General features: G+C 41.7%; 1 protein-coding gene and 1 long non-coding RNA gene across 3 annotated transcripts in view; one reads left to right on the forward strand and one right to left on the reverse strand.

Annotated features, from left to right (window-relative positions):
• Window positions 1–12,361, reverse strand: part of wdr41 (WD repeat domain 41) — a 72,356-nt gene extending 59,995 nt beyond the window's left edge. For both annotated transcript variants that reach the window (XM_069938073.1, XM_069938064.1), the window contains exons 1-3: window positions 12,118–12,361; window positions 2,024–2,080; window positions 1,543–1,658 (exon numbers count right to left, since the gene is read on the reverse strand). In XM_069938073.1, the coding sequence (XP_069794174.1) occupies window positions 1,543–1,658; window positions 2,024–2,071 (164 nt within the window). In that variant the 5' untranslated portion in view covers window positions 2,072–2,080; window positions 12,118–12,361. The remainder of the gene's footprint in view (window positions 1–1,542; window positions 1,659–2,023; window positions 2,081–12,117) is intronic.
• Window positions 12,362–12,442: 81 nt separating this feature from the next.
• LOC138763622 (uncharacterized) overlaps window positions 12,443–24,870 on the forward strand; it is a 51,139-nt gene continuing 38,711 nt past the window's right edge. The window contains exon 1 of the long non-coding RNA XR_011357684.1: window positions 12,443–12,660. This is a non-coding gene — a long non-coding RNA (uncharacterized lncRNA). The remainder of the gene's footprint in view (window positions 12,661–24,870) is intronic.

The following is a 24,870-nucleotide window of genomic DNA, read 5'->3' on the forward strand; positions in this document are numbered from 1 at the left end:
CACCACGGGTCCGTACTAGCAGCAGCACTGCTGCTACAGTGGCTCTGGCAGCACCACCACCATCACAGCCAGGAACATAGTATTAGATTTGTTTTTCTAATTCAAAGTAAATCAAACAAACAAAAAGCTTAAAAATACCATATTTTACCACTGTGAAAAAAAAATCTACCTCTGATGTCTGCCCTAAACATTCCCCATACACCTTAAGCAGATATCCTTTGGTATTGGCCATTCTTGCCCTGGGAAAAAAGATGCTGCTTGTCCATTCTATGCCTCTTGTAAATTGCCTCCCATCCTCCGTCAAAGGGCCTGTTACTGTGCTGCATTTCTAAAGTTAAAAATTCTGCTGTGCATTTCCCTGAGATGTTCCAAAAATAACTGCGTTTTCATTACTAGTCCCCCCCCCCCCCCGCCCCCATTAAATACTTTCCCATATTATTTGCTCCTAGCCTTGACCATGGCTAGGCTAAAGGACAGGGAGTTGTGCTCACTATCTCCTAATATGCTCCCTCACCAAGAGGTCTGTTACCTGACCAGGTTTATTACCCAACACTAGATTTAATGTGGCCTCTCTCATCAACTTATCCACATATTCTGTCAGGTGTCCTGTTTGGACACCTACAAATTCTGCCCCATCTAACCCTTTTTTGCCATTCAATATTAGAGACGTGGAAGTCACCCATGACAACAATCTATATCTAATGTTGATTCTATAGATACTAACAAATTCTCAATAGAAAATGGCTGTAACACCTTACTTGCATTCACATATTTTACAAAGCTTCTGTTAGCAATCATGCACATTTACTAAAGATGACATTATTTAAGAACGAAGTGGTTCATCATTACAAATTTCACTGATTCATGGAAATAAAAGGTGATCTATTCCATCCAATTTATTTTTCCAAAAGGAACATGTCAAGCAAGGATTAAATTATGGACTAATAATTCAAACATCAGAACTAGAAATCCAAACACTTAACTGTGGAATTTAAAGCAAGTTAATTAAGAAACTTGGAACTACAAAAAAACTAATTTTCAGTTAAAATGACAATAGCATATCCAAGTTTTTCAAGGGAAATCTGCTATTCTTGCATTTGCTGGTACGAGATTTTCCCCCCACCCCCCCCCCCCCCACCCCCGCCATCTTAGCAAAATCTGATGTCAGGTCCTCAAATTGGAATGTCAACTCTGTTATTCCACAATATTTTGTTTTCCATAAATCAGTGCTTGGAAACACCCTTTCCCAATCTATAATAATATTCAGATAACATTCCACAGTTTAATACTCATCACTTGGTGTATTTGCTGCATTTATGTAATATGACAAACTCTCATGGTTTTAGAATATTTTATGGATATTAGAATTTTCTTAATAAAAAATCAAAGCATTACAACATTGAACCCTTTTCACCCTGCTTGCTTTACAAGAAGATGTAGTTTATTCATATTTACATTAGAAATGCCAAAATTCCTCAATACCAATTGGAAAGATTTCATAACATTTAATATGCATGAGGAAAGTAAAAAACAAAATCTAACCTTATATCATCAATCCATACCATGAAACGAACAATATCACTGTGAGCTTTTAGAATTTGGAGCTCTGTGTAGGGATTATGTGGTTGATCATCTCCTAAGCATAGGACCAGTGACTTCTAAAACATTAAAATATAAAAAAAATGCCAAGATTGTTACAGAAAGTGAAGAAGAATATTCTGGAATTGCAGGACATTGCAATAACTAAGTAAATTAACAGTCTGCAGTTATTTTGAAAACTAAATCACAGTATAAGTAGAAGATGCCAAATCCTGTCAATGAAATATGTAAGCCAGAACCAGGAGCTGATATTTACTCCCAATGTAGAATGGCAGAAAATATATATATTAGAAAATATAATAGATACAAATTCTTTTTTTTAAATTCTCATTCAAACATCTGCTCGAAAAAAAGCAGATACAATATATTTTAAGAATCCAAAGGGTTAAAAATATAAAAACAAAATGAAAACTTTATATCTCACCTCCACTGGTTCTTGCACATCCCTTGTTCCCAGCAACCACCGCAACATCCCTCAACACTACAAGAAAAGGAGACATCTTAAACAAAACCAATCACAAATTTGTGGATTCAACCATCTATTACTTTCAATTAAACTCAGAAAATAATATCCTGTTAAGAATTGAAGGATCTTGATTATCATCAGCTCTTAAAAGTCTGTAATCTGAGTTACCTTGCTTCAGAATCATTTTGTGATTATATCAGGAGAAATGGGGCGGCACAGTTGGCAGAGTGGTTGGTGCAATGTCTTTACAGCACCAACGATCAGGTCCAGACATAGGTTGGAATCCCACACTGCCTATAAAGAATTTGTATGTTCTCCTCATGCCTGCATGGGTTTTCTCCACGGGCTCCAGTTTCCTCCCACCCTTCAAAAACATATCGGGGTGTAGATTAATGGGGTGTCAATTGGGTGGCACGGACTCGTCGGGCCAAATTGGCCTGTTAATCTAAATTTTAAAAGCATAAATTGACAAATCAATCCAAAGCTCAATGAAGGATTGTAAATATCAAATGGGAAAATTTGAAAGAAATTTTTGCTAACGTGGAAAAAGTAAAATTATTTTCATTCAAGTATCAAAGGGTCTCTTTGTTTTTTAATTTTTCACACTATGAACCATATTGACCAAAATAAACATAAAACTTTCCCTCTTGAATATACAGGGTCATTTTCTCCCCTTTCCCCCCCCCTCCCTTCCCTCCCTCCTTCCCACCCCCCTCCCCACCCACTCAACGTTCAACATATATGATATATTAAACCCATTAAACAATATTCTTAAAGATATGCCCCAGAATTGATGCTACAAAAGAAACATAACACACGAGACCCACATGATATTTCAATTATATATTCTATTCAAGTACAAGACAATTGAGAGTGCACCTTACCTTAAAGTATGCTCTTAGCATGTAAAGAAAATGTTTGAAAACCACTGTTTTAATCGTACCTAATTGGCTCGTTATGTGCACGGTTTCATAACTCCAAAGGAAATGGGCCAATGACAATTCTTCTCAAGCAAAATATTTCAGTAACAATTGGGTCTACAGCAGTGATTCTCAACCTTCCCTTGCCACTTACATACCACCTTAAGTAATCCCTTACTAATCACAGAGCACCAATGGCATAGGGATTACTTAAAGTGGTATGAGAGTGGAAGGAAAAAGGTTGAGAACCACTGCACTAAAAAATAAGCAGTAATGCTTGGGGTTGATAAAGTACTTTGGTGTGGTGGGGGCAGAGGAGGAAAGAAGAGAGGGTTTAAAAATTATTCATTCACAGCTTGATGCTAGTAGTATAAATGTAACTGGAAAATTCAAAACTGAATAAAGCACAGTACGATTTTAATGTAACCAGACTAGATTTTTTTTTAAAAATCACTTTACATTAAAGAAATTAGTATAGTCCTTGACTTCCGACCTACACGAGTTATGTCCATCTACACATATGACCAAAAATTTTTTAAATCTTTATTAAAGCTACTGTAATTGTACAAGTACATATTTTGTATTAAAAGTACTGTATACAGTGGAACCCTGCGATAATGCAATAGTTAGGGTAGAAAAAAATCACATCGTGATAAAAGCAGGGGGGTGTCACATTAAACTGGGATTTCAATAAATAGTTATAGTTGAAATTAAAACACAAATTAATTTTTAGTAAAACGACCATCCCTTGTCCCTACGGCAGCCCGAGATCCCCGGTCCCCGTGATAGCCTGACACCCGAGTCCAATTATTTTATTATTTATTAGAAGTTCATATGTTGACTATCTTTATTAAAAGTACTGAGCTACACATATGTTCATATTCTTCATTAAAGGGTCATTTGTTGAAAATCTTTTTTGAAAATTGCTTTAAGACCTCGTTAAACGATGTGCAGTGGAGCAAATCCAACTTGCATCCAATCTGAGTAATGACTACCCTTCAGTCCCAATTATGGACATAAATCAGGGACTGCCTGTACAATATTTTATTTAGCTTTTAATATCCACAGCCATTAATACAATTAGATACTGCAGTGAGTTAAGAATGAGGGCTGTGGAAGGAATGGGAATAAAATGCTCCTTCACAAGAGCATTGTCATCAGAATGAATTGAGCATCAGCAAGCCAAAGGAAAGGGTAACTCTGGGGGATGGCAGTGAAGAGCTTCAAGAGCAACCAGCAAAGGCTGAGAGGCTGCCTACTTTAAAGGCACCAACCAAGGGAGGAAAAATTTCACCAACACCATGAGGGAGAAGACCAATCTTCATGAACCCCAGACTCTAGGAGCCCAGCAACTTTGAAAAGCTAGCCGGACAGGTGATGATAAAAGATTTCAGGAAAATATTCCATTACTCAGCATCCAAAGGTCAGACACAAAAATCCGTATCTTGAGATAGTTATAATGGAAGTAATCCCAAAGAATGGAAGGATTAGTTACTATTGTAATTTAGCCCATTATGTCCATCTACTAGCAGAAAAATCCAGTTTCATTTCCCTTTCCTTTTTCCTGTAGCCCTTTCACATGTCCATTAATTCCACTCTAGTTCTTTTGTCACATCAGGCACTTTCAGGAGGCCAATTACCCCGCATGTAAAGCCACATGTTTAGGCAATATGCGGCTGTTTTGAGGGCACATGAATGTGCAGGAGGCGCTCTTGAGGCGAACTACGTAACCCTTCTCCGAGTGGGATAATAATCTCCCCCAGCCACCTGAATGCAGCTGGCTGAAAGCGGATGTTAAAGTGTTAGGCGGCTGACACTGGGCAGGAGCCGGAGTGTGCTCAGAGCCACATCCTGTGCAAGCTGTGTCCTTCAGGTGGCCAGCTTTGCGCTTTAAAAGCTGCCACCTGAAAGGCAATTTAAAGGGCCGCTTCTGCTTCTTCAGGCCCATTCTTAGCGTGGAATGCACCTGAAAAAGCCTTTAGTCAGTAATTTGCAGTGTAGCTATGGGATGCAGGAGGAAACTGAGAGATCAGGACTGAGCCCAGCTCATAGGATCAAGGCAACTAACTGCTACACCACTACATTTTACATAAAAATCTAAACTTATTCCTAATAAATCAATTTTCTCCTTTGCTAATCCATCTAAATAAAATTTAATATAAGATGGGAAATACTTCACCAGCTTTTCATCCAATTGAAGAGAAATAGTGGCATCTACATTGAATTTATAGTACAGGTCCTTCAGCCATGATATTGTGCCAATCTATTGAAACCTACTTCACAACATTCTAATTTTCCCCTAACTCACAACCATGTGCCTATTTAAGAGCATTCTGGATATCCCTATTGCACCAGACTCTTTCACCCAGCCAGCCATGCCCAGCCACCAACACACCCCCCTCCCCACCGCCATGCACTCCAGGCACCCACCACTCTGAGATTTAAAAAATTACCTCTGATATCTCCCTAAACTTTCCTCTACTCACCTTAAACAAGTGTTCTCTGGATTTGCAATTGTCACCATAAGATAAACGCATTGGCTGTCCACCCTATCTAAGCCCCATAATCTGTTCACTCACCTCTCATCCTTCATCAAGAGACAAGCCCTAGCTCTTTTAACCTTGCCTCATAGGACATATCCTTCAATCCAGGCCACATCCTAGTAAAAAATCTCCTCTGCAAAGCATCTACATCCTTCCCGCAACAAGATGACCAGAACTGAATGCAATACTCCTCCAAGTGCGGTATAGGCAGAGATTTAGAGAGATGCAATATTACCTCATGGCTCTTGAATTCAATCCCCTAATGAAGCCCAATACACCATATGGCTTCTTAACCAAACAATCAACTCACACAGCAACCTGGAAGGATCTATGGACCTGAATTCCAAGATGTCGCTGTTCTTCCACACTGTTCAGAACCCTGCTGTTAACCACACCTTCCACACTATGTGACTGAACACTATCTGTCACTTCTCTGCCCAACTCTACATCCAGACTATATCTCCTGAGCCGTTTCTTTTTTAATAAAATATTTGAAAAATTGGCAGATCTTATTAAATTTTTAGTTGGCTGATCAGCGTTTATATTTAAAAAATTACATAGAACACCCATGCTCAATAGGTCCAAGTACTAAATAATCATACTGCTGTTTATACAGGTCAATCCAAATTATTGTAGTCTTCCAAATGCATGAATCACCAAGCCTAAATATGCCCAAATTGTGACAGGAGTAGAGGTAGGCTATTTGGCCCCAAGCAAATTCTGCCAGCCATAGCATGTGGTCATTCAATGGCAATTCCAATTGTTATTGTCCACCTTTGTCCATGTCTATTAAGATGTTTGGCAACCAAAGTTACACAAGTTGCAGATTAACTAGTAACTGACCAAATAATTTTTTTTGGAAATTAGACTCCAAATTTCTATCATGTTCTTATGCCAAACAATACATCACTTATGCCTTCGAATACTATTTAAATTCAGCTCATAGCATGTGTAATTAAAATTGGAATAGAATATTTATGTGCTGAACAGCTTAAAAACACATACCTTTCCCACTCCAACATTAGGAATACTTAGGCAGAGAAAAAAGTCTGTTGCTTCTAAACAGTTTTTTTAAGAACTTGGAGCCCAGATTCATTTGTAGGAAGTGACTTTGATAGCTATTAAACATTTTTTCTCCCATATATTATCAAAAATATTGACTTCTATTTTCTGAAAGATAATTAGGTCTATTTTGCAACCTTCATTCTCTCAAATTATGTCATGTTTAAGTTTAGAGAAAGTTAGGAGTCATACATTTGATACTTCTGTTAAATTTGAAGAGACTTGGCTACCTTTTATAAATTATTTCCACATGACTTGGTATAATTATTTTCCCTTCCGGACTATATTTAATTTTCTTTCTCCTTTGTTGTTGAAGACCAGATGATTAATTTTTCTTAATAAATTCTCAGGATAGGCAGCCCAGCCTTTTTTGTTTTTTTTTTCTTCTTAGATTATGTGGGATTTTATAGAATTAAAAAATATATTTTTTGAAGGTATCTGTTTGAGGAAATGACAAAATATTAATTAGATGTAGTGCAATATGATGCAATATGATGTCATATAGTGATTTTTTTTTCCTTCTTGATTATGTACTCCTATTCTCCTCATGTATTGTTTACCTATCATACAATTAATAAAAAGATTGAAAAAGAAACAGAAAACTTACAGGGCAATACAGGCCCTTAGGCCCACAAAATTGTGCTGAACACTGTCCTTACCTTAGAAATTACTAGACTTTCTCTTAGCCCTCTATTTTTCTAAGTCCATGCACCAACCCAAAAGTCTCTTAAAGTTCCCTAATGTATCCGCCTCCACTACTGTTGCTGGCAGCCCATTCCATGCATTTTCTACTCTCTTTTGAGGAGTAGGTAAATCTCCCCTGTACCTACTCCCAGCACCTTAAGCCATTTCAACCCTGGGAAAAAGCCTCAGAGTATGTACACGATCTCATCATCTTAAACACCTCTATCAGGTCACCTCATCCTCCGCACTCCAAGAAGAAAAGGCAGAGTTCACTCAACCCATTTTCATAAGGCATGCTCCCTAAACTAGACAACATCCTTGTATATCTCCTCTGCACCCTTTATATGCTTCCACATCTTTCCGGTAGTGAGGAGACCAGAACTCCATACTCCAAATGGAGTCTGACCAGGGACCTATATAGCTGCAACATTACCTCAATTCCACAATTAATGAAGGCCAATACTCCATATACCTTTTTAACCACAGAATCAGCCTGCACAGCTTCTTTGAGTGTCCTATGGACTCCGACCCCAAGATCCCTCTGATCCTCCACACTGCCAATAGTCTTACCATTATTCTGCCATTATATTTAACATACCAAAATGAACCACTTCACATTTATCTGGTTTGAACTCCATTTGTCACTTCTCAGCCCAGTTGGTTTTGCATCCCATCAATGTCCCGCTATAACCTATGACAGCCCTCCCACACTATCCACAACACCCCCAACCTTTGTCATCAGCAAATTTACTAACATCCCTCCGATTCCTCATCCAGGTCATTTATAAAGATCACAAAGAGTAAGGGACCCAGAACAGATCCCTGAGGAACATCACTGGGCTCCAACCTCATGCAGAATATGACCTGTCCACAACTACTCTTTGTCTTCCGTGGGCAAGCTAGTTCTGGATTCACAAAGCAATGTCCCATTGAATCCCATATCTGCTTACTTTCTCAATAAGTCTTATATGGGGTACATTATCAAATGTCTTGCTGAAATCCATATACACTCTATCAACTGCTCATTCTTCATCAATGTGTTTAGTCACATCCTCAAAACATTCAATCAGGTTCGTAAGACATGACCTGCACCTGACAAAGCCACGTTGACTATTCCTAATCAGATACCTCTCCTAATGTTCATAAATCCTGCCTCTCAGGATCTTCTCCATTAACTTACCAACCACTGAAGTAAGACTCATTTGTCTACAATTTCCTGGGCTATTTCTACTTACTTTCTTGAATAAAGGAACAACATCCACAACCCTCCAATCCTCCCATCCCCAATGATGATTCAAAGATCATCACCAGAGGTTCAGCAATCTCCTCCCTCGTCTCCCACAGTAGCCTGGGGTACATCTCATCCAGACCTGGTGACTTATCCAACTTGATGCTTTCCAAAACCTCCAGCACATTCTTTCTCTTAATATGTACATGCTCAAGCTTTTCAGTCTGCTGCAAGTCATCAGTACTATCACCAAGATCCTTTTCCATAGTGAATACTGAAGTATTCATTATGTACCTCTGCAATTTCCTCCGGTTCCATACACACTTTCCCACTGTCACACTTGATAGGTCCTATTCTTTCCCGTCTTACCCTCTTGCTCTTCATATACTTGTAGAATGCCTTGGGGTTTTCCTTAATTCTGCCCCCCAAGGACCCTTCTGATTCTCCTAATTTCCTTTTTAAGATCCTTCCTGTTAGCCTTATAATCTTCTAGATCTCTAACATTACCAAGATCTCTGAACATTTTGTAAGCTTTTCTTTTCTTCTTGACCAATTTTTTTTTTCCTTTTTATATATACAGCCTTTGTATACCACGGTTACTGTCCCCTACCCAAACTTTCCTGTCTCATTGGAATGTACCTATGAAAAACTTCACACAAATATCCCCTGAACATATGCCACATTTCTTCCGCAATTTTCCGAGAACATCTGTTCCCAATTTAAGCTTCCAATATCCTGCCTGATAGCCTCATAATTCCCCTTACTCCAATTAAACGTTCTTCTAATTTGTCTGTTCCTATCTCTCTCCAATATTGTAAAGGAGATTGAATTAATGATCACCATTTCCAAAATGCTCTCCCACTAAGATCTGATGCCTGACCAGGTTCATTTCCAATACCAAATAAAGTACCAACTCTCCTCTTGTAGGTTTGTCTACATATAGTGTCAAGAAGCCTTTCTGAACACACCTAACAAACTCCACCCAATCTAAACCCCTTGCTCTAGGGAGATCCCAATCGATATTTGGGAAATTAAAATCTCCCATCACAACTGTTATTACTAAACCTTTCCAGAATCTGTTTCCCTATCTGCTCCTCAATATTCCTGTTCATATTGGGTGGCCGATATATTTAAAAAAAAACAGTAAAGTTATTGACACCTTCTAATTCCTAACCTCCAATCACAGAGACTCCGTAGACAATCTTTCCATGACGTCCATCTTTTCTGCAGCTGCGACACCATCTTTGATCAACAGTGCCATGCCCCAACCTCTTTTGCCTCCCTCCTGTCTTTTCTGAAATATCTAACACCTGGCACTTGAAGTAACCATTCTTGTCCCTACCCCTACTCCAGTCACTCAGCCACACATTTAAACTCCACCTCATACTCACTGTCTCTTGGCACAGGCAGTAATCCAGAGATTACCTTTGTTGTCCATCTTCTCAACTCCCTATCATCTTTTTTCAGGACCTCTTCCTTTCTATGTCATTGGTACCAATATGTACCATGACCTTGGCTGTACTCCCTCCCATTGCAGAATATCTTGGACACAATGTGAAACATCCCAGACCCTGACACCTGGGAGGCAAACCACCATCTGAGTTTCCTTCTTGCATCATAGAATTGGTTGTCTGGCCTCCTAACTATAGAGTCCCCTAACACTACAGAATCCCCTATCACTACCAATTCCCCCCCCCCACCCACCCCTTTCCCTACCGTTCTGTCCCACAGGGCCAGATTCTGTGCCAGAGTCACTGCCACTGTTCCTTCCTCCAGGTAGGTTGTTCACCCCCCCCCCCCCCCCCAAACAGTACTCAAACAGAAGTACAGCCACTGGGGTACTCTCTAGTCTCTGCCTCTTCCTGACTGTTACCCACTTGTCTGCCCCCCTTGGCCCTGGTGTGACCACCTGCCTTTGACCATCACCTCCTCATTCTCCCTGACCAGACAAAGGTCATCGAGCTACAACTCCAGTTCCCTAACGCAGTCCCTTAGGAGCTGCCACACGACACATCGAGTGCAGATATGGCCTGAAAGCTTTAATTCCTGTAGGATCTGGACCAGTAACTGCAAAAAATATCACTGTTTCTAGATATGCACTGAAAACTAAGGAAAAAGGCATAACACTAAACTTCACATATTTCTTGTTGAAGCAGGTATCTAAAAAGTACAAAAGCATTAGAGCCTAACAGGAGGTCAGCAGGCCAGATAAAGCAGGTTGAATTATCAAATAGAATGTAGCTCAAAACTTTTGTGTGTATAGAATAGGAACCGCAATCTATTGTATCATTACAACTATTTATACCAGATTCATATTCAGATCCAGGTACACGATCCTTTATCCTGAACCCTTGGGGTACAGTGTGTTCCGAATTTTCCAAATTTCGGAAAGCCCACCCAAATTGTTCTGCCATATCCACCACCCCCTTCCAGTCGCCTGCCCATCTCCCCCAACCGCAGTCCCTCGGCCTCCTCCCCTGACCGCCGGTCCCTCGGCCGCCCGGCTGCCTCCCCGGCCACCGGTCTCTCGGCCTCCCCCAACCACCGTCCCTCAGCCACCCGGCAGTCTCCCCCGGCTGCCCGCCGGTCCCCACGCCGGATTTTGGAGCTTTCCAGATTTTAGAAGTCCGGTTAAAGGATCCTGTTCCTGTACTGTTATCAATAGATGCATATTTTTGGATTGAGGTATGCAAGCCAAGCCAAAGGTCCAAAACTGAGAGATCAAATAGGGTCACAGAATTTTTCCAAAGGCTCAGTGAGTTTATCAAGCAATGCTGGGAAGATCTGCTATGTAGCCAAATCATTCAGCAAGTCATTCATTCTGAAGGAGACCATTCACCTCAGCAATTCACATCAGTCACATTTCTCCACCCCATTCCATCCCTACAAGCTTTTTTTTTTAAATATGTCAATTCAATTTCCTAATAAATTATTGGCTGCCTTTCCTTTCACCTTCCTTGCAGATCAAAGCATATTACAATTCCTAACATAAAGAATCCTTCCTCAGACACAAAACTTACACATGCACTCCCTGATCCTTGTGCCATCAACTAAAGGGAAAAGCTTTTGCCTACCTTGTATAACAGTGTCACAAATAGGTACACTTCTACCAAATTTTACCTACCCAGCCCCAATTTCAATACTTCAAGGATCTTAATATCCTTCTATGGCGGCCAGCAAGGGATGTTATGCACTATCTTATCCCAATTAAAGTATTTTTAATGTTTCAAGTTCCCTCAATAGGCAGTTGTTAACCTTCACAGAGATGAAGCATCATTCCTTTCTCTTGATTAAATTCTCTCTTCCAATTATCTGGTAGCCCTTTCAGAATTCGCTGGTGTAATTCTTAACGTGTGTGTTTTCTTTCACGTAAAATTGTGGTCCTTTGAGGAAAAATTACACTAAATCTGGCAAGTCGTGGTTGACCACAAGATTCTCACTGAGAATCTCAAATCTCAAGTTTCATTAGGCCAACCTTTTGTGATTTAGTAACAGAAAATGCTGGAAATCAGGAAGCATCTTTGAATAGACCACGAGATTTGGGTCAATAATCTTCCATCGTGTGGTGCAGTAAAATGCCATCTATCTCAGCGCGGCAGAGGAACAGATACTCACCTCACGGTGACTCGGGATGAGCTGACAGGCCAACAGCAGCAGCACAAGGCAGCGAGCGAGAAGGCCGCGACAGGGGGTGGAGTGTGCGGTGTTTACACGCTGACAGGGCCCGGCATCCCCCGCGCGGAGAATGGCGCGAGAACGGGACCGAAAATTCCGGCGCCGCTGATAACGCGGTGGCAATGAAACGTCGCAGTTCGGCTGAGCGCTCGTTATTCGCCCGCTTGACCCAACTTCCGGGGCTGTGCGCCAAACCGGAAGTTCCTGGCCTCCAGCGAGCTGACAGGTGACGTCAGGCGTGTCCTATTGATGACGTTCGGCACGATAGGTCCCACCCACCCAATGCAGGACAACGCTGGTGGAGTGATGCATTGTGGACGGTGCGAAGTCGCTCTAACTTTCAGGGGATTTTCAGAGGACTTTTGACGAGGTGCTGAACGTGAAGTTGCTAAGGAAAATAAGAGCCTGCGGTATTGCAGGAAAGATATCATCATGGGTAGAAAGTTGGCAGACTGGAAGGAGGCAGAGAGTTGTATAAAAGAGGTAATTTTCTGCTTAGCTGGTGGTGACCAGAAGTGTTAATTTTACATTTTATAATTTTGTTTACAACATGGCTGCAGTGTCTTATAGAGTGAGGATAACGTGAACTATTTTGTAACCTCCTTAAGAATACAACCTTCTTGCTGTAGTGCACCACTATGTGGTGCATGTATATGTGTGTGAGTGAACAGTTTCCTTAGATGGTGGAAGGCATTGGTAAGTAAAGTCTTTTCTGTTTGCATCTCTAAGTTATTTAAGAGCCTCCCAAGTAACATGGTGGCAACAGTTATAAGAGAACAAGAAAAGTCACTGAAGTGCGAGGGGGGAAATAAACATTACTGGGGGAAAAAAATGGCTGGAGCAACAGCAGTACACCCAGTGATGGACTGGGAGGCTGAAGACATTGTTGAATTGTTCAAAAGGTTTCAGCAGAAGTGCAATTTAGCATTCAAAAACTATTTTAAAAATGCAGCGGCAGAGGAGAAGGTCAGTTACAGACTTCTTTGGTCAGGGGAGTGAGGCCTTGACTTATTTTTTAATAGCTGGGAACTTACAGAGGTGAAGAAAAAAATGATCCAGAGCAGATATTTTCAAAGTTTGCTTCTCACCTTGAACCCAGGTATAATCATAGAATTAAACGCTAGAATTAAAGACAATGCAAGAGACTGATTAAACTGTTGATATCTTCCTCACTAGACAAAAAATTTTTGCTGCAAAATGCAGATTTAAGGATACAGAGGAAAGATTAGTTGATCAACTAATATGGGGGAGTAACCATCCCAAAGTGCAAAAGTATCTTGTAGGAAAGCATAGCCGAAGCAATAGACACAGCCAGAGCCTTCAAAACCAGAAGGATGCAAATGAAATCCCTATCTATGCAGACCCACCCACAGCAAAGGGAAGGAAGGATTAATGTTATAAAGAACACAATTAGAAAAGTGCAAACCCCCCAAGACCTGCAGGAATTGCAGCAAGCACACCCCTTCAATGACCAAAACAAATGCCCGGCATATGGTTCTGAATGTAGAGCCTATGGTAAAGCAAACCACTGGGCAAAGATGTGTAAGTCTGATGTGAAGAAAACAGTAATACCAGTGAAGAAAAGAAGATGATCCGCCACATAAAAGGAAATAACAATGAGGACTCCAACCCCCAAACACCTTCATAAGATGTTGGGTGAGATGAAAGAAGGAAGCGAATTGCACACAAGGATCCAAATACAGAGGAAAATCTAGAACAAGCCACGACATTTAACTTGTAGGTAAAGCTGGATAATGGATCACAAAGCAGTGATCAATGGCTATCATAAGGGAAAGAACATCCTCTGTGCATTATACATTGTAGATGCAGATGGACCAGCAATTCTAGGTCTGGATAGCTGCCAGGAGTTGGGGTTGATCTCTGTCAATTATGAGATCCAGATGAAGAAGATATCCAAAAGGATCAACAGAAACTCACAACAAAAAGAGGAAATGATTTCCACAGAAGTACCTTCCTGGTCATGGCGCACAGTGGGAGCAGACTTGTTCACCGAGAATCAAGAGTGATTCCAAGACTCAGTTTCCATTCGTCGAAAGGGTGAAAGACCTGAGAGTGTCAACTATCACCTCAGAAATGAGAGTGTTCCTTTGTGAACAAGGAATATCCTAGCAAGTAATATGTGACAATGGAACAAAGTTCATGTCACAAGAATTCAGAAAGCTGGCTGCAGAGTATGGGTTTGTTATCACCACATCATCCCCATACTGTCCCAAAGGTCATGGGTTCATTGAAAGACAAGTGCAAATTGTGGAACACACACTAGTTAAGTGTCGCAAAACAAAAGAAGACCCATACCTAACTCTTCCATCATTAAGAGCAACACCTTTAAGGGCTGTCATGAGGTCCCCAGCAGAATTTCTAAATGGCAGGAGATATAAAACAACTCTGCCAAACAAATTACACCCTCCAGACGACCAGGAGGAAACCAAAAGAAGACTGGCTGACACGCAAGAAGGACGCCAGCATTGTAACAAACGTGCACAAACACTGCCAGAACTCTTCAAAGGGCAGCATGTACGTATTCAAGGTGAAGAAGCCACAACCACTAATACCGAAACATCACAGCAGCTGTCACGTGAAGCACAACAAGCTACAATACACCTTCTCACTGTAGTGCACCACTGCATGGTATATGTATATGAGTGTGTGTGAACAGTTTCCTTAAGCCGCTATCAGGTGGCCAGAATACCCGACTGTAAAGCCACCTATTCTACCCCAATGCGGCTGTCGGGTGACCACCTGAAAGTGGAGAACCCGGCTTGGAGGAGCGCTTACCTAACCCTCCTTGGGTAGGTATATTCTCTGGCTCAGAGAATCCCCCGTTGCACCTGAAAGCAGCACCAGGCAAAGCGGCTCACAGCTTTCTGGTGCCTTGCAGACCCCGTAGCCTGACAGTCCTCTGGCACGGGATGTCAGGGCTGGGTCTGCCGGCGTGGGATGTCAGCGGCTGGCGAGCCCCAGTGCTGACCTTCCCATGTTGGCCACTCCAGCCTCGTAGTCCTGCGCCAGGGACAATCCGCAGCAAGAGGGGGCTGTCGGCAATGGGGAGGTGAGCTGTCAGATGGATACCCCGACTCAGGAGCTGGCGTTTGCTCCACGGCACCTCTCCATGCTTCAGACCTTTCAGGTGGTAGAACGTTGCCTTCAGCGCTGCCACCTGAAAGTCCCTTCGCAGACACTTGCAGCTGCCCCAGAGCCGCATTCTCCAGGCAAATCCACCTGAAAGCAGCTTTAGATGGTGGAAGTAAAGTCTTTTCTGTTAATGAAATCTCGCATCTCTAAGTTATTTAAGAAGCCTCCCAAGTAACTCGAGATATAACAACGTGCAGTAAATAACTCGAGAGTCTGAGACTGAGTCATTGATTTACAGGCTTTAGGACAGGGACCTTGTCCTGGGCCATGACCCGGGCTTTCTGGAGCAGGATCAAGATGTTAGAGGCTTTATACAAGATCAAAGAGGGAGGGTCCAAAGGTACAGTCACAGAATGGGGGTGGAGCCAGGTAATCAGGAATGCAGCAGTTTGCCACATTCACCCCTTGTTTTTTTTTTTTAAATTGTCCGGCAGGGTTTCAATGGGTGCAAAGTCTTACAAGTTAAGCTGGTCCAGTGGCTTGATCTTCTGTACTGACCAGCGGAGCGCCGGTTGTTGGGTTGCGCTGGAGCAGCTCGTCCCGAACCTCCAATGCTTTGTCGATCTGTTGGGGGTGTGACGGCTTGGAGTAACTGGGGTTGGGGGAGGATGCAATGGTATGTATTACGTGTCTGTGGAAAGGGGGATGCTTGGTGGGTATGCTCCTCCGGGCCTCTCGCATGCGCGAGGTCCTGGATGGAGACCTTTATCTTGCGCTCATCCAGGTAGATCGCGTACGCATATTGGGGGTTCGCAAAGAGGAGCTGATCCCTTTCAACTAGGTGGGTCGGTTTTATGGCCCTTCACGTGTTTAGCAGGGCCGGCCCTGGAGATGTCAGCCAGGAGAGTAAAGTGATCCCTGATGCATACTTCCTGGGGAAGAGAATATTCTTTCATGAGAGGTAGCATTAGTGGCACGACATAGCAGTGATCAAGTGGCGTAGAGTGCCTCTGGAAGGACCTCCTGCGAGTGAGAGACAGGTAGTCTCTCAATAATCCCATAGTCCAGGAGTCGTTGTACTTCTGTTTTTATAAACACCCTGACCTCCTCACTGTATCACCTGCTTTTTGTGGAAACTGGCTTACAGTTGGGGGTAAGATTTGCGAACAGCAGCAGGGAGTCGATGTGGAGGTTAGAGAGACCACACATCAATTGGGCCAGCAGGGGAGGGAGGGGGTGAGGGGGGGCAGAGTAGGCAGTTGAGGAACTGTGGGTTGCTGACCGTGAGGGGTGGGAGAGGCCATTCAGTTTCAGGATGAATAAAACTCTTGGTGCTCCCACTATCAAAAAGGCATTTAGTCACCTGGTCATTGATGGAGATGTCCATCATGGAACGGGCAAGTTGGTGAGGGTTGTTCTGATGCAGCACCACTGAGACCAGAGTTGGTCTGTGGTTCGGCCTGCACTGACTTGCAGACTGGGGACATAATGGTGGAGCCCACACAGCAGCATGGGTCTCCCCAGAAATCGGCAGCGTCCAAGATTGTGGTCCCCATGTCGCGGCATGGTCATCCCAAGAAGATGCCAGCATCCAAGATGGCAGCCACCGTACCATGCATGCGGCAGCACTGGGGATGGAGGGCTGTGATCGGCATTCTCATGTGTAGAGGCCCTTCTGCACTTGGAGCATGTCACATCTCCCACCAGGCAGCGTTTTCAGGGGTGTTTTGCCTGGCCGCAGAAGTAGCACTTCAGGTACTCCTGGGAGACAGCGGCTGTGGTGGGCTTGTTAATCGGGTGTGGTAGCAGACCGGTGGCCTGTAGACCCGTGTCCCAGGATGATAACCCCCCCCCCCCCCCATTTAGGCCTATTTGCAGAGTTCACTTCCATGTTGCAGAGAACGATCTCCAGCGACTTCCCAAGATCAATCACCCCTTTTAAGTCTTAACTTATTCTGCTTGAGTAATCTCTGGTGCGCATAGTTAGATCTGATGTGTGCAACATAGGCATCCCAGATCATGTCTTCTGTGTTTTGGACGGTTGATACTGTCTGGAAATTACACACCCATGTGAGTCCCTGCAGGGTCCGGAGGAATTCATCGACCAATCACTGTTTTCAGGTGGCCAGCATGTGCCTGGCATATACCTTGTTAACTTTCTCCCTTGAGTATATCCACTGCTTCCTTATCATTGGGAGCACTCAGGGTCCAACCCGGGAGAAGAGTAGATGCAGCCTGTTTGCGTCAGTGGCCACGATTCCAGCTGAGTTTCAATTCCTCTTGAAGCAACGTAGCCTGAGTTCAAAGCTGTCTGAGGCATCAGGTGACTATGGGTCAATTTCCAGTTTGTCAGGTTTCAGAAGTTGGTCCATTGTTGGCGATGAAAACAAAAAAATTGTGAATAAAATTGACGCGCAATAAATAACCCAAGAAGCTGAGACTGAGCCACTGATTTATAAGCTTTTATTCACAATGGACATGGACATCATCCTGTTCCATGACCTGGGCTTTCTGGCGAAGGGTCAAGGTGTTAGAGGCTTTATGCAAGGTCAAAGAGGTAGGGGCCACAGGTACAGTCACAGAACGGGGAAGAACCAGGTAATCAGGAGTACAGCAGTTCACCACAATGGTAGAAGCTGATTCCAGCCATTTCAACCTGTGTTGCCCAATTACACCCAAATTATCATATGAGGAGTTTGATGGTTCTTGAACTGTATTCACTGGAGGTTAAGAGAATGAAGATCTTTTTGAAATCTATCAAATACAGTTAGCAATGTGGTTAGCGCAATGCTATTATAGCGTCAGTGGCCGGGGTTTGAATCTGGTGCTATCTATAAGGATTTTGTACCATCTTCCCTTGACTGCATGGGTTTCCTCCGGGTGCTCCAGTTTCCTTCCACCATTCAAAACATACTGAGGTTGTTGGACATTGGGTGTAATTGAATAGCATAGGCTTGTGGGCTGAAAGGGTCCATTACCATGCTGAATGTCAAAATACTGAAAGACCTAGATAAGGTGGATGAGAATAGGATGTTTCTTATTGTGGGGGGGGGGTGGGGGGAGGGGGGAGACTGGGACTCCCTAATTTTCGGGTGTCTTTTCTTTTTTTCTGTTGTTTTTACTTTTTCCTTCTTGGGTGACATTTTCTTTCTCTTCTCTGCAACTTTATCTTTTATTTCTTATATTTTGTATTTATTGAACTTTATCTTTTCTTAACTTTTTTTCTTTCTTTCTGGAGAGGGCTGGTTTTACCCTACCGGCCACTACTCCATCACGTGACTCCCCAATTTTGGGTAATGTCGATTGTGAAATTATCAGTTACATAAATGCAGATCTATCCTGGGACAAGTTGTGTAATGCTGTGTAATGGATACTGTCACAGATTATATTACATTTTATATTTTATATAGATAATGTAATGGATTATAATATTTGGGATTTTGGTAAGATTGCATACATAAACACATTTTAAAACCGATCTTGTTTGAAAGACTGAAGAATTCATATTCAATAACATTGCAGGATATCTGGAGAATATGATGCACATTTCACAAGTAGGTGTTAATGGAACTGACGTCATAAAATGACGTCATTGTTTTGGAGGAGACAAACTGGCTACAAGTACCTTTCTGCAAAGTGCTCACAGAAAGGTCACTCCTGGGTTTTGTTTATCTAAGACAACATCTTGACCAAGGAGAAGAACTCCTGTTGTTTGCTGAAGAAGGTGGGGGTTTTGCAAGTGAGAGAGTCACATGGGCTTTCTGGCAGTCTCAGTTGGAGAGAGGGAGAGCTTGTGTGTGTGTGTGATTCTGAAAAGCAGCTGAACAGTGCAAGCCAGGAAGAGCTGGTTGGAAACAAAGTTCCAAAGCAGTGAATGGCTGGTAGTGCTATCTGTCTGATGTTTCTCTTGAAATCAGTGGAACAGAATGGAACTCTGTGGTGGCCTGAAAGAAAGAGGTTACCATCTGGTAAACCCTGATGGGGCAAGTTTCATCAGCGAAACAATGAGGTGATGAATGGTGGTACCTCAGTTGTGGAAATCCTGGAACAACACATCTCTCTCTGCAAACCCTACAAGAACCTTCCTGAGCAGTAAACATTTACCTTTCGAGCACCAAAGCCCGGTGAACTTTATACATTAAATTCTGTGGACAGTATAAAAATTGCCTGCCTCCAGAGAACTTGGAAGAAAAAGAAGTGAGATTGAATTGTGAACCAAAGAATTTTTCTTAAATTTACGCATACATTATATACACGTGCGCTTAGAATTAGAAGGGGGTTAATTTGGGTAAGTTAAATATAGAGATAGGTTAAAGTTTGATTCTGTTTTCATGTTTAAAGTTGATTAAAAATAACTTTTGTTTTAAAAACCACTTGTCTTGGTGATGTCTATTGCTGCTGAGTTTTGTGGTCCTTTGGGCTCTTAACAATATGTTTTAAAGGAGATCAATTGTGGTGGGATTTTTTAGTGTAGGTCACAAATAAACACTTCACAACACAGATCTCATTTAAAATGCTGGAGCTTAGCTCAAGCCAGACAGTCTAGGCTCCAAGTGCCTTTGCAAAAGCCTTGTAGAATGCCTATAGAGATTTCACAAGTAGGTGTTAATTGGATATGCTGTGGAGTAATGGATTATTGTTTTGGAAAGCAACAGATGAACGGATGCGAAGATTAGGTCCAGAGCTACAGTCTTTCTGAATCCAGTTTGCTGTTCTAGGAGGGTCTTGTGATTTTTCTCTGTGTGGGTGAGAGAGAGAGAGAATTAAGTTCAACAGTTCTACAGTTCAGCAGCAACAGCAGGGACTGGAACAGGACAAGCTGACAGGTTTGTGGAAAAACCCCATTTTGAAGATGGGTTGTGAGTTCTTTATTCAATCTGTTCAAAGCCCTTGTAGCTCATACAAGAGGAGATGGCTGGGTGTATAATGTTTCACTTGAAATAAAGGAAACTAAAAAGAACTCTGTGGAGACCTGAAAAAAAGAGGTTATAATTTGGAAAACCCTGATGGGGCAAGTGTCTTAGGAAAGACACTGAAGTGGCTGATCGAAAGGAATCAGTTTGTGCGGGTGTCCAATGAGCATCAAATCTCTGAAAACTGATAAGTACCTTCCTGAGCGGTAACCATTTACCTTTCAAGCACTAGCACCAGAGCCTGGTGAAATTCATAAATGTTAAATTCTGTGCACAATATAAGAATTGCCTGACACTAGTGAACTTGGAGGAGTGAGAAGTAAGATTGGACTGTGAATCCAATAACTTTTCTGATTTTAACCATCCTGTGGGTGAAAAAAACTTCCTTAAATCTACTCCTAACCTCCCAACCCTTAGTAGGCACGCTCTCTGGTCATGGGTATCGCTGATAGGGTGAAAAGTAAACATTAGCCTGTCTCTGTCCCTCCTAATTTTGCATACCTGATCTGGTTCATTCCAAGGAAAGCCTATCCAGTCTATCCAGCCTATCCTCATTGGCTAAAATACTTTACCCCCCCCGGCAATATCCTGGTGAAACCCTCTGCACCTTCTTTAGCGCAATCTCATGCTACCTTATTAACCAATAATAAGGTCGGTGTTTTTCTGAGTAAGCTCAGAATTTGACCCATGCTGTGCACAATTCATTTCTTAAATACTCATGTTGCATATGAGATATTCTGTAAATTATGTGCAAAATAATAAATGTATGAAAGGTCTCCAAGCTTAAAAACTCATGTTTCTGAAAGACTGAGATCTTGAAATAACCATTTACATTAACGTGAGGATATGTATTTATGTTACTGTGAAATGTCATATGATTATCTTCCATGTGCAGTTGGAGAAACTCAGCAGGATCTAGATTAACTGACAAACAAGGAAAAGAAATGGCAGATGGAAAGTGTAAAGTGATGCTAGAATTTTGAACAAACAAAAAGGAGCTGGAGGGATTCAGCAGGTCATTTACCAACCACAGAGAAATGGACAGTCACCCTAAAACTTGGTCCATTTCTCTCCATGAATGCTGCCTGACATTGAGTCCCTCCAACAACTCCTCTTTTTACAAAAAAATCTGTTTCGTAAGAACAGCTGTTGAAGATACCAGAAGTCATTCATCAAGCTAAAACCTTACAGAATAAAAACATTATCCATCTTAAACCCATATCAGGCAGTAGCATCTCCATTATGTGGTAGTGGGCAGGTTTTCATGTTTCCTGTCAGAATCATGCAGCATTAAAAAAAATGGCTTTTTGGCCCAACTTATCCATACCAACCACCATTTTTGGTTTCTTGCATTTTCCTGCATTTGCTCCGTATCTTTCTAAGCCCTTCTTATCCTTAAATGTATCCAAATGTATTTTGAACATTGTTATTGCACCCCTTCTATAGTTTCCACAGGTAGCTCATTCCAGATATGGATCATCTTCTGAGTGGAAAAAGTTGCCTTGTAATTTTTTTTAAAATACAAGACATTATCTGAAGAACCTAGCATTTATTGAAACATATAAAAAAGATGGAAGAAATATGTAATATGTAACAATAACAAAAGGTAAATTTCAGTTTGCTTTCATACTGAAGTCAGTTGCAACTAATTCACATAAAAACACACAGTAAATGCTGGAGGAACTCACCAGTATCCATAGGAGGGAAAGATATATTACAGACGTTTCACGCCTTAGCTCTTTTTTCAAGGTAGGCAATTAATTCACCGTTCTAAAATCAGTAACTAAGTTGTAATCTGTTATGTTTCTGAAAATGCAGATCTGAAGAAAAAAATCATTATGTTGATGTTCGGTGCGATAAATAGGAGGACAATTATTCGGCTAATCCAAAAGTTTAATCCCGAATAATTTCAACAAAAAATTTTGATGTGTATATTTTAAATTGCCACTAGATGGAGATATTTCATATAATACAAAAAGATTAAGGTAAACAATGGAACTTTTTCCAGTGACAGATATTTGCGTCAATCCATTAAGATTCATTCTAATTTGTTGACTCGTGGACATTACAAATATTTGGATAATTGCCTGATTTTTATAAAAAATAAAAATATAAGAAACTGAAACACTGAAATATAGGAAAGAAACTTGTTCATTCAACCTCCCAACCCTCTTTCAAAACAAATCCTAGATGGTCTGTAGCTGAATTTTATTTACCAGTCTTTGTTTCTTTACTAGTCCTGCATGGGAGGAGGGAGGGAGACTGGGATTTTTACTATCCTTTGTGCACAATAAATATGCTTCCTCATTTACCTCAGCAGAAGACTAGTCCATATTCATATGTTCCAGATCACCCCAGCTTGTGAAATAGGTTTTCTGTACCTATTGTATGAAGTCCAATTATCTCTCTAAGCACCTCAATTGTATTTCCATTTAAATGCATACCTGTAAATTCAAAGAAACACACATAAGGTTTACAAAGCCTGTTCTGATTTTACAAAGGTGAAACTGTGCAGTTTCCATTCAAATCAAATATCCTCTGTTTCAGTCCATGAAACAGAAAATACCTCATATCGGGCCTGACCATGGTTCCCTCGAGCTGAGGCACTTTCCCTTCACTAATACTCAGTGTTTTCCCTTTCCAGCGTCTGCAATAATTTATCTTGGATCACATCTTCAGTTAAAATTTCATCCATCGTAGATAGCATTTCTTCCTCCTCAACTCCATCTCCCACCATTGAGAAGTTGTTCTCATTTGTTGTTCTCAAATGTAAAATAGGTGGGTGTTACTTACCCACATTGAACTGCAGCACACAGCAAAAGCTGGAACGTGAAGCAAAATGGAATCTGCAGGTCAAGTAGCATCAGTAGGGAAAAAAATGGTGGACATTTTGAGCCAAAACCCTTTGTCAAGACTTTATGGATCTCCACCCACATAGACTACCTATGTATCTTTGAACCCTGGTGGCTACAAGAGACTACGGGTCTGGAATTTGAACTTAAACTGCCAAGCCTCTTGCAGATCCGCTACTTTGGTCATCTTCCCTGTAGGGTTGTCTCCCAGGCTTCTCCTCAGTGGATGAGGGGCATTCTCCCACTCTGGTGCCCTGCGTCAGTCCACTGATCCCCCCTCCACCCAGAGCACAACCTCTCATGGTCTACTGCCAAGCATGGGCACAGACCTCTGTGGTTTCAAGATGTTAAAAAGAAACACCTGTTTAAAGCCTGAATCGGCCAATTAGTATCATAACTGAGCAATAGGATACTGCAGAGTTCCTGAATGTGAGGGGGTTTGGAGGGTTATGGGCAAGGGAGTGGGTGGGTTATATGGCGAGCTCTCCACTGGCCACCGTGACAGAGGTGCACCAAAGAAAAGGTACAAGGACTACCTAAAGAAATCTCTTGGTGCCTGCCACATTGACCACCGCCAGTGGGCTGATATCGCCTCAAACCGTGCATCTTGGCGCCTCACAGTTTGGCGGGCAGCAACCTCCTTTGAAGAAGACCGCAGAGCCCACCTCACTGACAAAAGACAAAGGAGGAAAAACCCAACACCCAACCCCAACCAACCAATTTTCCCCTGCAGCCGCTGCAACCGTGTCTGCCTGTCCCGCATCGGACTTGTCAGCCACAAACGAGCCTGCAGCTGACGTGGACTTTTTACCCCTCCATAAATCTTCGTCCGCGAAGCCAAGCCAAAGAAAGAAAAGTGGGTAGGTGGAACTAGTGGAGTTTCCTGTAGATCAGAGTGGACTAGAGGGCAGATATGGCCTGTTTCTGTACTGGAAATTGTTACATGGTTTTATATATATATATATATATATATATATATATATGGTTGTGTCTCAGCTCTCCATTCACCCGAGTCCACACCAGCACAGTGCTGCTACTACAGCAGCTCTGACAGAGCTGCTATCTTTTTATTTAGATTTCTTTCTCTTTTAATATTTTTATTGTTTTTTCACAAATAAACATACATGTACAAAACATTTATGAAATACATAATAATAATGACAGATTAGATAGCAAACTATAAAGTGTATATATCGTATCAATAATATAAATATACAAATAACAAAAAGAAAATTTGATCACATATAGTGTGACTCTGAACCCCATCCCCAAACCAACATTCATTCCAAAAATACAATGGCAAATATTAAAATTTGGAATTGATATTATACCCAAAGATAGTGAAAATAATTCAGGAATGAAACCTTATATTTGAGTTATTAATTGAGTAATTAATCTTTTCTAAATTTAAGCAGGTCATAATGTCCCTCAGCCATTGAGAGTGATTGGGTAGGGCAGCATCCTTCCATCTAAACAGTATCGCATGTCTAGCCAAGAGAGGCAAAAGACAGAGTACGACATTTAGTTGGAGTTAAAAGAATATCATCCTCTGTAGTTGTACCAAGGAGAGCAACCAAACTATTGGGCTCTAGATTTACATTAAGAATTAAAGCTAAAGTTTGAAACACATCCCTCCAATATTTTTCAAGGCTAGGACATGTCCATATCATATGGATTCGAGAAGCCTCTCCTTTCTTGCATTTATAGCAACAAGAATTTACATCAGAATAGATTCAAGATCATTTGACTTTAGACATATGAGCCCTATGTACAACTTTAAATGGTAACAAACAATGACATACACATAGGGATGTAGTATTAACCAGCTTAAATCC

This window comes from Narcine bancroftii, chromosome 1, assembly GCF_036971445.1.
Source record: "Narcine bancroftii isolate sNarBan1 chromosome 1, sNarBan1.hap1, whole genome shotgun sequence".
Taxonomy (NCBI): Eukaryota; Metazoa; Chordata; class Chondrichthyes; order Torpediniformes; family Narcinidae; genus Narcine; species Narcine bancroftii.